The 14,822-nt window shown below is 46.7% G+C and overlaps 2 protein-coding genes across 2 annotated transcripts in view; one reads left to right on the top strand and one right to left on the bottom strand.

The window, feature by feature from the left end:
* LOC117042570 (alpha-2-macroglobulin-like) overlaps positions 1-12,601 on the top strand; it is a 66,078-nt gene extending 53,477 nt beyond the window's left edge. The window contains exons 28-36 of the mRNA XM_033142110.1: positions 3,485-3,650; positions 3,908-4,137; positions 4,723-4,941; positions 7,432-7,559; positions 7,706-7,796; positions 8,757-8,825; positions 11,198-11,300; positions 11,530-11,571; positions 12,318-12,601. Coding sequence (XP_032998001.1) covers positions 3,485-3,650; positions 3,908-4,137; positions 4,723-4,941; positions 7,432-7,559; positions 7,706-7,796; positions 8,757-8,825; positions 11,198-11,300; positions 11,530-11,571; positions 12,318-12,388 — 1,119 coding nt within the window. The 3' untranslated portion in view covers positions 12,389-12,601. The remainder of the gene's footprint in view (positions 1-3,484; positions 3,651-3,907; positions 4,138-4,722; positions 4,942-7,431; positions 7,560-7,705; positions 7,797-8,756; positions 8,826-11,197; positions 11,301-11,529; positions 11,572-12,317) is intronic.
* A 538-nt stretch (positions 12,602-13,139) lies between these two features.
* LOC117042569 (vomeronasal type-2 receptor 26-like) lies at positions 13,140-14,237 on the bottom strand. The gene has a single exon (XM_033142109.1). It carries the CDS (start codon positions 14,235-14,237, stop codon positions 13,296-13,298), a length of 942 nt encoding a protein of 313 aa, XP_032998000.1. The 3' UTR covers positions 13,140-13,295.
* Positions 14,238-14,822: the final 585 nt, after the last annotated feature.

The raw sequence follows: 14,822 nt of genomic DNA, 5'->3' as shown, positions 1-14,822 counted from the left end.
ATTTATAAGGAATTTATTGGTTTTTACAAAACAAAGAACAACAAAACACATACACTAACACAAACACAAACACAACAATCAAACCATAATAAAAACAAACACAAATCACACCAATAATTCTTTTTCTTGTTTACACAAAAAAAAACTTTTCTTGTTCAAATCTTTACTAGGTGACTTCCCCCGTTTTCTCTCCTTTGGTTCCAATTCTAATTTTACTTTAATAACTTCTCATCACTAAAATTAAATCATTCAAAAATCAAAACTGAACATATTTCTTAAAATCTATTGTTTCAAAATAATCTATCACTTCTTAGCTTGAATCAAATCTATTCCAAATATAACTTCATAATAGTTAATAATATAACTACATAACACAACATATTACTTCTTGTATCAAATCATACATCTTCTTTCACTTAGACTGCTGCTAATAAAGAAATTCAAATATCTCTTCTCTAGTTCAAAAACTTAAAATGTTAACACACCAGCTTCAGGGTACCATAATAAACCATCCTAATTTTATTTAATATATTTCACCCTATCCCTTTTCTAACCATTTTCTTTCGCCATCACGGGGTCTCCCCCCAGACATTCCTCCATCTCACACCAAAACCATTTTTCAGAATGTCCTCTTTTCTTATAAGTCCACAGTTCCAGACACAGTCTATAACAGTCCTTACAGGGAGCATCAGGGTACACAAATCATCACCTTCCAGCATCTCCACTTCAAAATTCCGTTCATCTTCTAATCGTAGATATACAAATCTTTTCCCCATCATTCCTCGGCTCTCACCCCAGAAATTGGATATAAATCGTCTTCTAATCCTGGGTCTCTCACCCCAACAGGATTTTTCATCTTCTCGGAGTTGCAAAAGCATTGTACTTTGTACTTCAATAATTCCCTTAAGTTCCCTGCCAAGGTTTTCTTCCATTTTAACAATGTTCTGTATAGTCTTTCCTGTGGGATATAACTTGGCATCCTGATTCAGCAAAATTAATTTCTGGTTTAGCAATTCTAAGTTCAAAAAAATAATCCTTTGTTCGTGAGTCAGTCCAGAGTCTAAAACCAGCTTGAGAGCAAAACCTAACATGGTAGAAGTGGGCATAGGGTATCAAATTTCAGTATTTTTCCATCTTAGTCACAGTACTTTTCCATCTCAATCACAGGTCTCCGCAGCCATTTTCCCTGGAGTCAGGGTGAAAAGATTACATTCTATCCACTTCATGAAGAAATATTTCCACCAACTTAGGTCCCCCAAAAGGGGTCTAACCGATCTCGCTTGTCAAATTCAAAACATTGTATCCACTACTGCAATAGCAGTCGCCATCAAAAGCAGTTACTTTCTCTCCACACAAAGGGAAAAAAACGGGCTTCCTTTCCATCGTAGCTCCCGGAGCGCCAAATGTCAAAATTAAGTCCAATTGTTAGCGTACTCACGGCCAACGGGCTTCTTCTGTTTTCCTTCTGACAGGTAGAACGATCTCGCTCATCGCGAGCGGTGGCCGCCGCTTCGCCGGTCCGGTTGGGGCATGCCTCCACAGCCCGGCTCCGTAGTCCCTTCACCCCCACTCCCCCTTTACAGGGGGAACGGGAGAAGGGTTCGGAGCCATAGCGGGCTCGCTGGAGAGCTCATGCCGCGGGACGCTCGACCCGCGGTTTAGCGGAGCCCCGCTTTGCGGTAGCGGGGCTCCTACCCCCGGGCCGGCCTGAGTCGCTTCGCTCCCGAAGCGACCCACGACCGCCTGCGATGGCGTCCTCGCTGGAAGTCCAAACAAGATGAATTTTAACAGGAAGAAACTTGGGCAAAAAAAAAATGAAAGGCACAAATACAGGATGTGTGACACCTGGCTTGAGAGCAGTACATGTGAAAAGGATCTAGGAGTCTTGGTAGACCATAAACTTGACATGAGTCAACAGTGTGGTGCAGCAGCTAAAAAAGCCAATGCAATTCTGGGCTGCATCATTAGGAGTATAGCGTCTAGATCTAGGGAAGTCATAGTACCACTGTATTCCGCTCTGGTCAGACCTCACCTGGAATACTGTGTCCAGTTCTGGGCACCACAGTTCAAGAAGGATACTGACAAGCTGGAACGTGTCCAGAGGAGGGCAACCAAAATGGTCAAAGGCCTGGAAATGATGCCTTATGAGGAACAGCTTAGGGAACTGGGTATGTTTCGCCTGGAGAAGAGAAGGTTAAGGGGTGATATGATAGCCATGTTCAAATATATAAAAGGATGTCATATAGAGGAGGGAGAAAGGTTTTTTTCTGCTGCTCCAGAGAAGCAGACACGGGGCAATGGATTCAAACTACAAGAAAGAAGGTTCCACCTAAACATTAGGAAGAACTTCCTGACAGTAATTGCTGTTTGACAGTGGAATTTGCCGCCAAGGAGTGTGGTGGAGTCTCCTTCTTTGGAGGTCTTTAAGCGGAGACCTGACAGCCATCTGTCAGGGATGCTTTGATTGTGTTTCCTGCTTGGCAGGGGGTTGGACTGGATGGCCTTTGTGTTCTCTTCCAACTCTATGATTCTATGATTCTAAGTTCTGGATCAGAGACTGGCGAGAGATTTATGACTGGGAGGCGTGTGGACAAGAGGAGACTTGAAAGGCTGGGCAATAAATTCCCGCATTTTATTGTAGGAACTTTTATATATAATATAGCAGGGTTAAATGTTTCCTTATTTGAATTTACACAGCAGCAAGCGGATTGCTGACTCGTGTGAGTCCTTTTTAATAATTATATCTTCTACCCTCCTGCCTTCTTGGTTGTTGATCCCTTTTGTCCCTCTTAAAAGAAAAATACACATGAATCTGAATGATAACAATATAAACATACTTAGGTTGCAAAAGATATTAACTATATATTAGATATTGGTGAGTCCTAAAAAGACTCCATCAGAGCATTTACTACTTAACACTTCTATCAGCAGCAGCCTAACCGACCAACGGACTAGACTTCTCTGATTCTCTGATTCTAGACTGATTGTCACATAGAGGCAGTTAGTTCTCTCTTAGAATGTTGGATTTGACTGGCATATCCCACATTTATGAGGTGTTGGCACCATAAGCGGAGGCCTCTACTGGCATCTGAACTGAGTGACTCTGTTGAATGATAATGAACTCTTGATGACCATTGTAAATATTGTAAATAAAGACCATTATAATGCCAGAAGTCTCCGGAGAGGGTTGTTTGTGAAGAGAGGAACGAGCTGCCCTGACATACAGAAATTTAATAAATGAATAAAAATAAAAGGGGTTTTCTAGAGGCATCTGGTTGTGATAACAGGGTTCCATACTAGATGGGCCGTTTCTGTGATCTAAGGTGCTGTTTTGGTGTTCTTATGTCTTTGCTCTGCCCAGCTTCCTGCAGCGGGTGGGCCTGACTCTGCTATTCCAGCCACCACCTATGGGTTCCCCCCCGGGCCTTCTGAAACAACTACAGTGGCTTGGGATAAGCCTCTCCTCCCTCCCTTCTCTCCACAGCATCCCACCGTGCGTAATGCTCTGTTCTGCCTGGAGAAGGCGGCTCAGGCGAAAGAGATCCACATTTACACCCTGGCCTTGCTGGCTTATTCCTTTGCCCTGGCAGAGAAGGAGGAGCAGAGGCAGAAAATGCTGCAGTTACTCCACCAGGAAGCTGTGCAAGAAGGTGAGAATGAATCTCTGGGTGGAAGGGAAGGGTGTGGTACTCAACCCTTCTTCTCCCCTCAAAAATCTGGCTCCTCATTCCTTGGCGGGAATGAATAGTTGGCAATGCAGACAAAAGCACCAGTCCAAAGATCCGCCTTCTTCTCAGTATCCAAACACAGATTGCTGGCCCTCTTCCCATAATCCCACAGCACCTACATTGTTAGTGGTGCCTGGGTTGCTCGACACAAATATTAACGACTCCCTCATTCCCTGAAGAGGATGGCTCCCTTCACTGGAAGCGGCCTGGAATGGAAGATGTGAACCCGAACCATCCATACTTTCATCGTCGGGCTCCGTCTGCGGAGGTGGAGATGACAGCCTACGTCCTCCTGAGTTACCTGACCAACCAGCCAGCGCCATCCCAGGAAGTACTGGGGACAGCCACCCGCATTGTCAAGTGGCTCAGCCGGCAACAGAACCCCACTGGGGGCTTCTCCTCCACTCATGTAAGCCTCCTTCCTTCCTTCCTTCCTTCCTTCCTTCCTTCCTTCCTTCTTTCCTTCCTGGGATCCAGACCAAAGTTTGCCAGGAGTGATGGGAAGGCACAGCAAGCTGTCAGGGCTGCTGCAAACCCTTGAACTCTCAATCATAGGAAATTGGGTTATGGTAATGGGAAGTCCAGGGCCCGGTGAGGATGTCTCCAAAGTTTAGATCCCTTGGCTAAGAATGCAAACCCCAGGGACGCCAAATTCTCACAATAACTTGGAGGTGACTATTGATACCCCCCTTGGTCAGCTTCTTCCCTGGCAGATTGGGGGATACCATATGGGGTATAACATTTGATATAGTTAAAGCTATGGTTTTCCCAGTAGTAATGTACGGAAGTGAGAGCTGGACCATAAAGAAGGCTGATACCCGAAGAATTGATGCTTTTGAATTCTGGTGCTGGAGGAGACTCTTGAGAGTCCCATGGACTGCAAGAAGATCAAACCTATCCATTCTGAAGGAAATCAGCCCTGAGTGCTCACTGAAAGGACAGATCCTCTCTACAACAAGGTCCATGCCCACCTTTCCCTTGGTCTGTGTTGCAGGACACTGTGGTTGCCCTCCAGGCCCTCACCCTCTACGGTTCCGTTACCTACTCCAAGAGCAGCACAGGCACAGAAGTGACCCTGAGCTCCACAGAGGGCACCCTGAGGCAGTTCCAGGTGGACAGCACCAACCGCCTGCTTCTCCAGTGCCAGGCTCTGCCCAGAGTGCCAGGGGACTACGACAGCATGGCCACGGGGGAAGGCTGTGTCCACGTCCAGGTGAGTGAGTGTTCCACCTGGGATGGGTGTCTGGGAAAGAGAAAGTGTGAATGTGTGGGCCAAACTGGGCCAAAGTAAACAAGATGAATTTTAACAAGTAGAAATGTAAAGTACTACACTTGGGCAAAAAAAATGAAAGGCACAAATACAGGATGGGTGACACCTGGCTTGAGAGCAGTACATGTGAAAAGGATCTAGGAGTCTTGGTAGACCACAAACTTGACATGAGTCAACAGTGTGATGCAGCAGCTAAAAAAGACAATGCAATTCTGGGCTGCATCAATAGGAGAATAGCATCTAGATCAAGGGAAATAATAGTACCACTGTATTCCGCTCTGGTCAGACCTCACCTGGAATACTGTGTCCAGTTCTGGGCACCACAGTTCAAGAAGGATACTGACAAGCTGGAACGTGTCCAGAGGAGGGCAACCAAAATGGTCAAAGGCCTGGAAACGATGCCTTATGAGGAACAGCTTAGGGAGCTTTGTATGTTTAGCCTGGAGAAGAGAATCATAGAATCATAGATTTGGAAGAGACCACAAGGGCCATCCAGTCCAACCCCCTGCCAAGCAGGAAACACCATCAAAGCATTCCTGACAGATGGCTGTCAAGCCTTTGCTTAAAGACCTCCAAAGAAGGAGACTCCACCACACTCCCTGGTAGCAAATTCCACTGCCGAACATCTCTCACTGTCAGGAAGTTCTTCCTAATGTTTAGGTGGCATTAAGGTTAAGGGGTGATATGATAGGCATGTTCAAATATATAAAAGGATGTCATATGGAGGAGGGAGAAAGGTTGTTTTCTGCTGCTCCAGAGAAGTGGACACGGAGCAATGGATTCAAACTACAAGAAAGAAGATTCCACCTATACATTAGGAAGAACTTCCTGACAGTAAGAGCTGTTTGACAGTGGAATTTGCTGCCAAGGAGTGTGGTGGAGTCTCCTTCTTTGGAGGTCTTTAAGCAGAGGCTTGACAGCCACCTGTCAGGAATGCTTTGATGGTGATTCTATGATTCTATGTGATGTTCTGGATCCCAGCAGAACAACTGCCTGGGCCAGTACTGCCTGGCGCAAAGATCGGGTGGCCCACAAGACTGTTGGGGTTGCACAAGGTGGTGGCAGGTTTGCTTTGGAAGACATTGCCCTGCCCTAGAAATGATAAGCTCCTCCGGTGGAGTATGGAGAAACCAAGTTGGGGCAGTGGCCCTGAGCAGGTAGCAAGAACAAAAGAATAGGGGGACACCTATCTTGGCAGAAGTACGTTTGGAAATGATCTAGGGGTCAACCCTGTGTTAGCAAAGAAGCTAATGCAGTTCTAGGCTGCATCAATGGAAGTTTTGTGTCCAGGTCAAGGGAAGTATTAGTACCACTCCCTGGAGTATTGTGTCCAATTGTGGGCAGCAAAGTTTAAGAAAGATATTGAAAAGCTGGAATGTGTGCAGAGGAGGGCAACCAAGATGCTCAAGCGTCTGGGAACCAAGCCTTATGAGGAACAATTGGGGGAGTTGGGTATGTTTGGTGTGGAGAAGAGAAGACTGAGAGGTGACATGATAGTCAATTTCAAGCATCTGAAGGGCTGTCACATGGAGGATGGAGCAAGCTAGTTTTCTGCTGCTCCAGTGGGTAGGGCCCAAAGCAATGGGTTCAAAATACAATAAAAGAGATTCCAACTAATCATTGGGAAGAACTTTATGACAGCAAGAGGTTTTTTTGGAGGGTAGTGGGCTCTCCTTCATTGGAGGTTTTAAACGGAGGTGGGATGGCCATCTGTTAGGGATTCCTTAGCAACGATTCCTGCATTTCATGGCGTTGGACAAATGACCCTTGGGATCCCTTCCAACTCTACTATGGTTCTATGACCAGTAAGCAAGGGCTGTATGGCAACTTAGGGAGCCAGTGAGTGGGAATAGGTCATTCAGAATCCTAGAGATGTGCCAATGAAGGGATAAGTTTTTCCAGCAAAGGCTAGATGCTAGATGTCTCTAAGACCCTCCACCCTTAAAGGGGCAGACCTCCAGCCGGAAGCTGGGCCCTGTATCCTCTCTCTGCTAACTCTCATAAAGCCCCCAGGTGTCAGGACTTTGGCCCCTCTGGGGGTATTGGCTAGGGGGCTGCATTGGTTGATGGGCTCAGTGATGTCAAGATCCAGATTAGCTCCTTGGTTGGCTGTGCTACTGCCCTCCTGGTTCCAGAGGCCTCTTACCCTCTGAATTGGTGTCCAAGTCACTGCTGGAAACCTAGGACATGCCTGATGGAGAGAGAGAGAGATAAAGACCCTCCCATCAGATGTCAAGGAGATAAAGAACTACACAACTTTCAGAAGACATCTGAAGGCAGCCCTGTATCGGGAATTTTTTTTAATGTTTGATGTTTTACTATGTTTTTATGTGTGCTGGAAGCCACCCAGAGTGGATGGGGAAGCCCAGCCTGATGGGTGGGGTATAAATAATAAAATTATTAATTATCGTTAGAGCCCTGTTTCCTTTCCAGACCACTTTGAAATACAACGTGCATCCACACCAGGAAGAGGCACCGTTCATGCTGGAGGTGCGCACAATTCCAGAGACCTGCACTGGACCCAAAGCCCACAGAACATTTGATGTTGCCATCAATGTCAGGTAGTCCCCTTCATTGGCCAGGGCTATTTGGGAATCTGGACCACCCCACAATCAGGATGTATTAGAAGATGGATAGATGGTCACAGGGTGGGCTCTCAGGGGCGAAGAGTGGTGCGATTCTCTCCCCTCTCTCTTTGGCTTCTCAGTTACACCGGCAGCCGACCTGCCTCCAATATGGCCATCGTTGATGTTAAGATGCTCTCTGGATTCGTCCCGGTGAAATCATCCGTAAAGCAGGTAAGAGCTTTGTTTGTGTGTGAAAGCCTCGCCAGAAACAACAGCCTACTTCCTTGGCTGTAGGAGACTTGAGAAGAAAAGAGCTGCATTTGCATATTGCCTACCTCCCCCAGGCATCCTCTCTCCGAAAACAGCCATGAGGATCCCTCTGGGTGTCTCGCAAGCAGGACTCCTCCTTGTGTTTGTTACTGTGTCTCCAAATTTTGCTACTCTGAGGCCTGCAACCTTTGTTCACAGAGGAGCCAGTGAGCTTTCGCAGCTGACGGATGTTGATACAGTAATTGGCCATGGGATTGTCCAATCCCGTCTTGGTTTTAAAGTCAGCTGACCTAACGGGCATAATCATATCCTAACGGGCTAAGAATGTTGTACTAGCTTGCAATGTCCACTAGCCACTAGGTAAGTCACCTGGAGACCTTCGGGTGACAAGTGACTAATAAATCTAATAAATGAATGAAATGATTGATTGATTGATTGATTGATTGAATGAATCACTCAGCTCAGTCTCCTCTGCCAGGACTACAGAGAAGGCTCTCCTTGCCCTCACCTTAAGGCTGCACTCCCTGAGGCTTCAGAGGTCCCTGGCGGAACTGGCACTGTTACATTTGCCGCATAATACCCATCCCGCATTTGTAAGAACTCGATCTTCTGGTGTGGCAGCGCCTGCACTGTGGAACTCCCTGCCTCTTGACACCAGGCAACTGTTAAAAAACATTCTTGTTTAGACAAGCAAGCCCAGGTGCTTAGCAAGCTAATGCGAGTTTTAATCTGTTTTCAGTCTATTGCTATATTAACGTTTCGAAAGTTTCAAATTATTGTTGTGGGTGTTTCTTACTCAGAGTTTTAGAATTTTATCCTTTTCATGAGCCGCTTTGAGGTTGCTTTTTTTTACAGTTAATAAGTGTATGAATTTTATGAAATACAGAAACAACAACAACAATCTGTATTTTGCCCCACCAGCTGGAAAGCCACAATCTGGTCCGGCGCACAGAAGTGAGCACCAGTCATGTCCTGCTTTATTTGGAGAAGGTGAGCAAAGATGTCCGCCTTGGGCAATTCTCTCCTCCCCTGGTAGCATCAAGGAAGAAACAAGAAAGTTCGTATTTATGGTTTTATTCAGTCATTGTGTTGCAAGACAAGGAATCCAGTCCTTAACTCCACACTGACGTTGTTCACTTGGATCTCCTCCCCTTCTTTCCCCAGCAACAGTTACTTGGCTCCTTTGCTCTTGAATTCTAATTGAGCGGAGAGTCCATGGGGATGGTGGCGATTCTATGCTCTCCAAAGATGTCTCTGTTGCCAGTTCTCCCCCTCCTTCTCCTAACAACTTGGCAGCTCTGCGTTCTGCTGTAATTCAATCCTGTTTCTCTCTTCTCCTGAAACTGCTGGAGAAAGGGGGGCAATCCCCCACCCCCTACTCCTCCTCCAATGGATGGATGGATGCAGAGGAGAAAGAGGAGGCAATCCCCAGCCCTCCTCTTCTGTCCAGTCCCTGACAAAAGTGGGCAGAGACAGGAGGCAGGAGAATTTCTCCTTTGGGTGCACCGGTGGGCAGAGTGAGAGCAAGGTGTGGTTTGCCCCTCTCATTGCAAACCAGACATTACACCTCCAAATTGCAAAATGGGAGTACTGCAATATTGACTCTGTGATTCCACAATCACTTGGCTATGTGAAAGGAGGGGAAGAGAGGATGATACTGTTCAAACCCTTCCTCTTCTTCCCATCAAGGAAGGACGGAGGGATGGTGGGAGCCTGTGGAGGAGATTTCCTTCCTGCATAGAAGGTTGGAGTCCTTTGGGAGAGAAGGTTTGGCATTCAGGGTGCCACTCTGAATGCTGCTCATTGTAGCCACTTGAGATGTGCAGGGCAATCGGGTGGGGAAGATTGTAACTGCATGTGAGAGAGACACTGACAAACCAGAAGCCCTAAACAATCCTATAGGCAGGTCACCGGTGCTCCTTGCACACCCATTGCAGAAGGGGGCAGCTCAGACGTGGGGAAATGAACATTCTGGAGAAGCCCTTCTGGAGAAAAGACAAACTTTTCTTCATGCCCTCCACCATTGCTTTGCTGGGTGTGTGAAGGTCTGTCTTACAGTAGCTGCTGGTTGACTCATATCTGGAACATGTAATAATAATAATAATTTATTATTTATTATTTATACCCTGCCCATCTGGCTGGGTTTCCCCAGCCACCTCTGGGTGGCTCCCAACAGAATATTAAAAACACAGTAAAATATCAAACATTAAAAACTTTCCTAAACAGTGCTGCCTTGGTCCCTGTAACCTCGCTTTTCACAGTGAGGGAACTGCCAGAAGGCCCTCGGAGCTGGACCTCAGTGTCCAGGCTGAGCAAAAGGGGTGGAGACGCTCCTTCAGGTATACTGGGTTGAGGCCATTTAGAGCTTTAAAGGTCAGCACCAGCACTTTGAATTGTATTCGGAAACTTATTGGAAGCCAATGAAGCCAATGAGTCAACAGTGTGATGCAGCAGCTAAAAAAGCCAATGCAATTCTGGGCTGCATCAATAGGAGTATAGCATCTCGATCAAGGGAAGTAATAGTACCACTGTATTCCGCTCTGGTCAGACCTCACCTGGAATACTGTGTCCAGTTCTGGGCACCCCAGTTCAAGAAGGATACTGACAAGCTGGAACGTGTCCAGAGGAGGGCAACCAAAATGGTCAAAGGCCTGGAAACGATGCCTTATGAGGAATGGCTTAGGGAGCTGGGTATGTTTAGCCTGGAGAAGAGAAGGTTAAGGGGTGATATGATAGCCATGTTCAAATATAGAAAAGGATGTCATCTAGAGGAGGGAGAAAGGTTTTTTTCTGCTGCTCCAGAGAAGCAGACACGGAGCAATGGATTCAAGCTACAAGAAAGAAGATTCCACCTAAACATTAGGAAGAACTTCCTGACAGTAAGAGCTGTTGGACAGTGGAATTTGCTGCCAAGGAGTGTGGTGGAGTCTCCTTCTTTGGAGGTCTTTAAGCGGAGCCTTAACTGCCATCTGTCAGGAATGCTTTGATGGTGTTTCCTGCTTGGCAGGGGGTTGGACTGGATGGCCCTTGTGGCCTCTTCCAACTCTATGATTTTATGAAGCTCTTCCAAGACTGCTATTATATGGTCTCTGCGGCGACTCCCAGTCAGCAGTCTAGCTGCCACATTTTGGATTAGTTGTAGTTTCTGGATTACCTTCAAAGGTAGTCCCACGTAGCATGCATTGCAGTAGTCCAAGTGGGAGATAACCAGAGCATGCACCACTCTGGCAAGACAGTCTGCGGGCAGGTAGGGTCTCAGCCTGCGCACCAGATGGAGTGAGTAGACAGCTGCCTTGGACACAGAATCTCAGCAGTCTTGTGATTCTGTATCTCAAGTGATGATCCTACCTGCTTGTCCACAGGTGACCAACATGACCCAGAGCTACACCTTCACTGTGGAGCAGGACGTGCCTGTCCAGAACTTAAAGCCGGCTGTGATAAGAGTCTATGACTACTATGAAACAGGTGAGAAAGCCCCCCCCCCCACATTGCAGACTATTAAGGTTCACATATCCCACTGCTTAGTTAACTCTCAAAGCAAAATTTAGAACCACCAAGCAATTGGTGCATTCATGAGCATTCTGCAACCAACCCCTTAAAAGCCACCCGCTAGTCTAAAAGTGGTGATGGAGAAAGCTCTGGGAGGCAGAGGCTGGCCTGACCATCTTTCTCTGTTGCTTCCCTCTCTTTCCAGATGAAGGTGCAGATGCAGAGTACATCGCCCCCTGCAGTACAGGTAGAGTATGAACAGAGATTGCCTTGTGCAAATCTGAACGGGCTTGAAACTACCAAAGGTCATCCCAGGCCATAATCCAGCATTCTTCAGGGGACAGGACATGCTATAGGGGAGTGGTTCCCAAACCTTCTAGGGCCTCTGCCCCCATGGTTCCCCAAAAAATCACCCTACCCTACCCTATAAAAAGCATTATTCAAAACAGCAGTTTTCACGACCCACTAATGAAGGCAATAACACAATAAAATTCAAAACAGTGACAATTAATTGCATGTTTATTCAAAACCCAATTAAACTCTTTAATTGGTTCAACAAAACGGATGAGTTTGATGCAGTGCTGCCAGATTTTCAAAGCCTGATAGTCATTTACACTTCCAGCACCGCTCCCCCCCCCCCCGCTGCCCACTTTCCTCTTAGCACCAACCCCAAGTAATCCCACTCCCCCCTCCCCCCAGGGCATGGTACTGCCCATTTTGGGAATCACTGATTTAGCATCCTGGATTAAAGTGACTTGAATGGAGGCCAGGCCTCCTGTTGGGCAGGTTGAGGGGGGCCACCTGGGCTGCCAGGTTTGGGGAAGGGCATGAAACGGCAGCAGTTGGGCATTGGGGGGGGGCGGTTGGAGGGGGGGTTGCCATCTGGATCTCCTGCCTCTGTTCCCCCAGAGCATATTGGGACACTTATGGGTGAATGCTTGACCTAAAGGAGATTCTTATGCTCTTCCCTCCACTGCAACTGAAACTAAACAGAGGAATGCTTGAAGGATGCTACCCATCGCTCCCCAGATGGACTCTGCGCGCATCTTCTTTCCACCAGATGAGGGGGGGGCAGAGAAGCTGGGCAACAACACAAGGTCTGGACCGCAGCCTGCTCTGGCAAAACCTGGAATAACAAGAGGAAGAAGAGGGGGTTGCTACACACTTCAAAACCAGCACCCACCTTTGTTGTTGTTTTTTGTTTTCATTTTGAGATCCTTCTGTATGGCTTCAATTTCCCTCTACGGGATAAAATAAAAGAGAACTATTTTATTCCAGTCATGTTTCAAGCATATCTCTGCGGGCATTTCTGGAGTGGGATGTGGTGCGAATACAACTACTTATTTTTGGTGTTTTATATTCTCTGATGCTTTTTAGTTTTCCAACTGGCCAGATTCAAACAGCATTAGGGTTGTGCGGCCAGTTTAGCAGCAAACTCATAAAGCAGGTTGCTGCTGAAGGGTGCATGCAGTATGTGTGTGTGTGTGTGTGTGTGTGTGTAGCTTCAGATGGAGCAGATGAAAGAACATAAGAGGAGCCCTGGTGGATCAGGCCCATGGCCCTTATAGTTCAGCATCCTGCTCTCACAGTGGCCAACCAGATGCCTCTAGGAAACCCACAAGCAGAAACAGAACGAAAACGAGTCCAGTGTATATGAAAAAATTAAGACACAAATCAGAATTAAATACTCATTGAAGCATCCACACAGGGGAGAAACCATATAAATGCACAGGGTGTGGAAGGAGCTTCAGTGTGAGTGAGGCAGGTTTTAAAAGATTCACTGCAACATTGAGTTCTAGTGCAGAAGAAATTCCATAACACTGGAGCCACTGCAGAGGAGACCCTACACCACAGCCTTGTTAATTTCACAAAAGGAATCGCGTCCTGGAACCATCCTAGATAAAGATTTGGCCTTATCAGAAGCTATGGTTCTGGTCTAGATATCAGTGGGGACAGAACTTGTCTCCATTTCTAGTTCCTATTGTCAGATGTTTGCATCATTAGATGCTCCTTTGTATTCAGATCAGGCCTCAGAACAATAATGTAGCACTTGGGAATAAAGATGCAGCCCAGGAGCCCAGCACTGGAAGCCAAGATGGAGAAGACCTGCACAGCTACCATGTATTTCCCCTTTGTGCTCAGGTAGGTGGGCACAAAGGACACCCAAACACTGCAGAAGACCAGCATGCTGAAGGTGATCAGCTTGGCTTCATTGAAGGCCCCAGGCAGCTTCCTGGCCAGGAAAGCCACTGTGAAGCTGATGGTAGCCAGGAAGCCCATGTAGCCAAGGGCAATGTAAAACATGGCAACAGACCCTTCATTGCATTGCAGGGTGATCTCTCCAGGCTGGGAGTGCATGTCGGAATCTGGGAATGGTGGAAGCATTCCCAGCCAGATGGTGCAGATGAGAACTTGGACAGTGGAACAGGAAATGACAATGGAGTTGGCCAAACTCTTCCCAAGCCATCTCCTCACCCTGTTCCCTGGCTTTGTGGCTAGGAAAGCCAAGACCACTGTGATGGTTTTGGCCAACACGGAAGAGACAGCAACTGAGAAGATGACACTGAAGGCAGATTGTCGGAGAAGGCAGGTCATCTTCCTTGGCCGCCCAATGAACAGGAAAGAGGACAAAAAGGAAAACAGGAGGGAGACAAGAAGGATATAGGAGAGGTCCCGGTTGTTTGCTTTGACTATGGGAGTGTCTAGGAATTTAATGAAGATTCCTAACACAATCCCTGTGGTTAAGGACAAGAATAGTGTGAAGGAGGCCAGGAGGATCCCCAAAGACTCTTCATAGGACAGGAAGGTGATGATCTTAGGGACACATTGATCTCGATCTTTGTTTGGATGCCGATTTTCTGGACATTTGGTGCAGTGGTCTGCGTCTAAAAAGAAAAACACTGAGTACAGCATCATTCATATATCCCAATTATCTCTGTTCTATATTACATTCTATTATATTACGAAGTCCTACATGCAACAGGAGGAGTGAGAAGATGTGATGAACCATTTAGTGTCAGGTAGGAGTTGTTGGAAAAATGCTCTGGGGCGGACGGCAAACTCCCCAAGACTCCGGAGCGTCCTCCCGGTGGCCCTCTCTGGCTGGAACATTCCTTCAGCCCAGAGTGCCAGTAATCTGCGACCCTTTCCTTATGAAAAGAGCACACAGATCTTCTAGCATCACGTAGCAAGAAGAAAGACTCATCTGTAGTGCTAAACTACTTTATTTACAGTCTATGTACAGAGACTCCATTTCTACGTTTGTTTTCTCCGAACAAGAGTACAGAACTGCGACACGGCAGACGTGAAACCAAATTACAATAACAACCCTTAGACGGAAGAGATAAAGCAGACCATTCCCACACTCTCTCTCAGACTCATGTGATTTATACCAAACGTAACAGTCCTGCTGAAGCAGCAGAGGATAAATAAAAAATCCAACAGGAGTTAGAATAATAGATTCATATAAATGTAGAGTTGGAAGGGACCCAGGTATCA

Source organism: Lacerta agilis, chromosome 2, assembly GCF_009819535.1.
Source record: "Lacerta agilis isolate rLacAgi1 chromosome 2, rLacAgi1.pri, whole genome shotgun sequence".
Lineage (NCBI taxonomy): Eukaryota > Metazoa > Chordata > Lepidosauria > Squamata > Lacertidae > Lacerta > Lacerta agilis.
The sequence above is the reverse complement of the archived record's forward strand: the minus strand, read 5'-3'. Positions and strand labels throughout refer to the sequence as shown.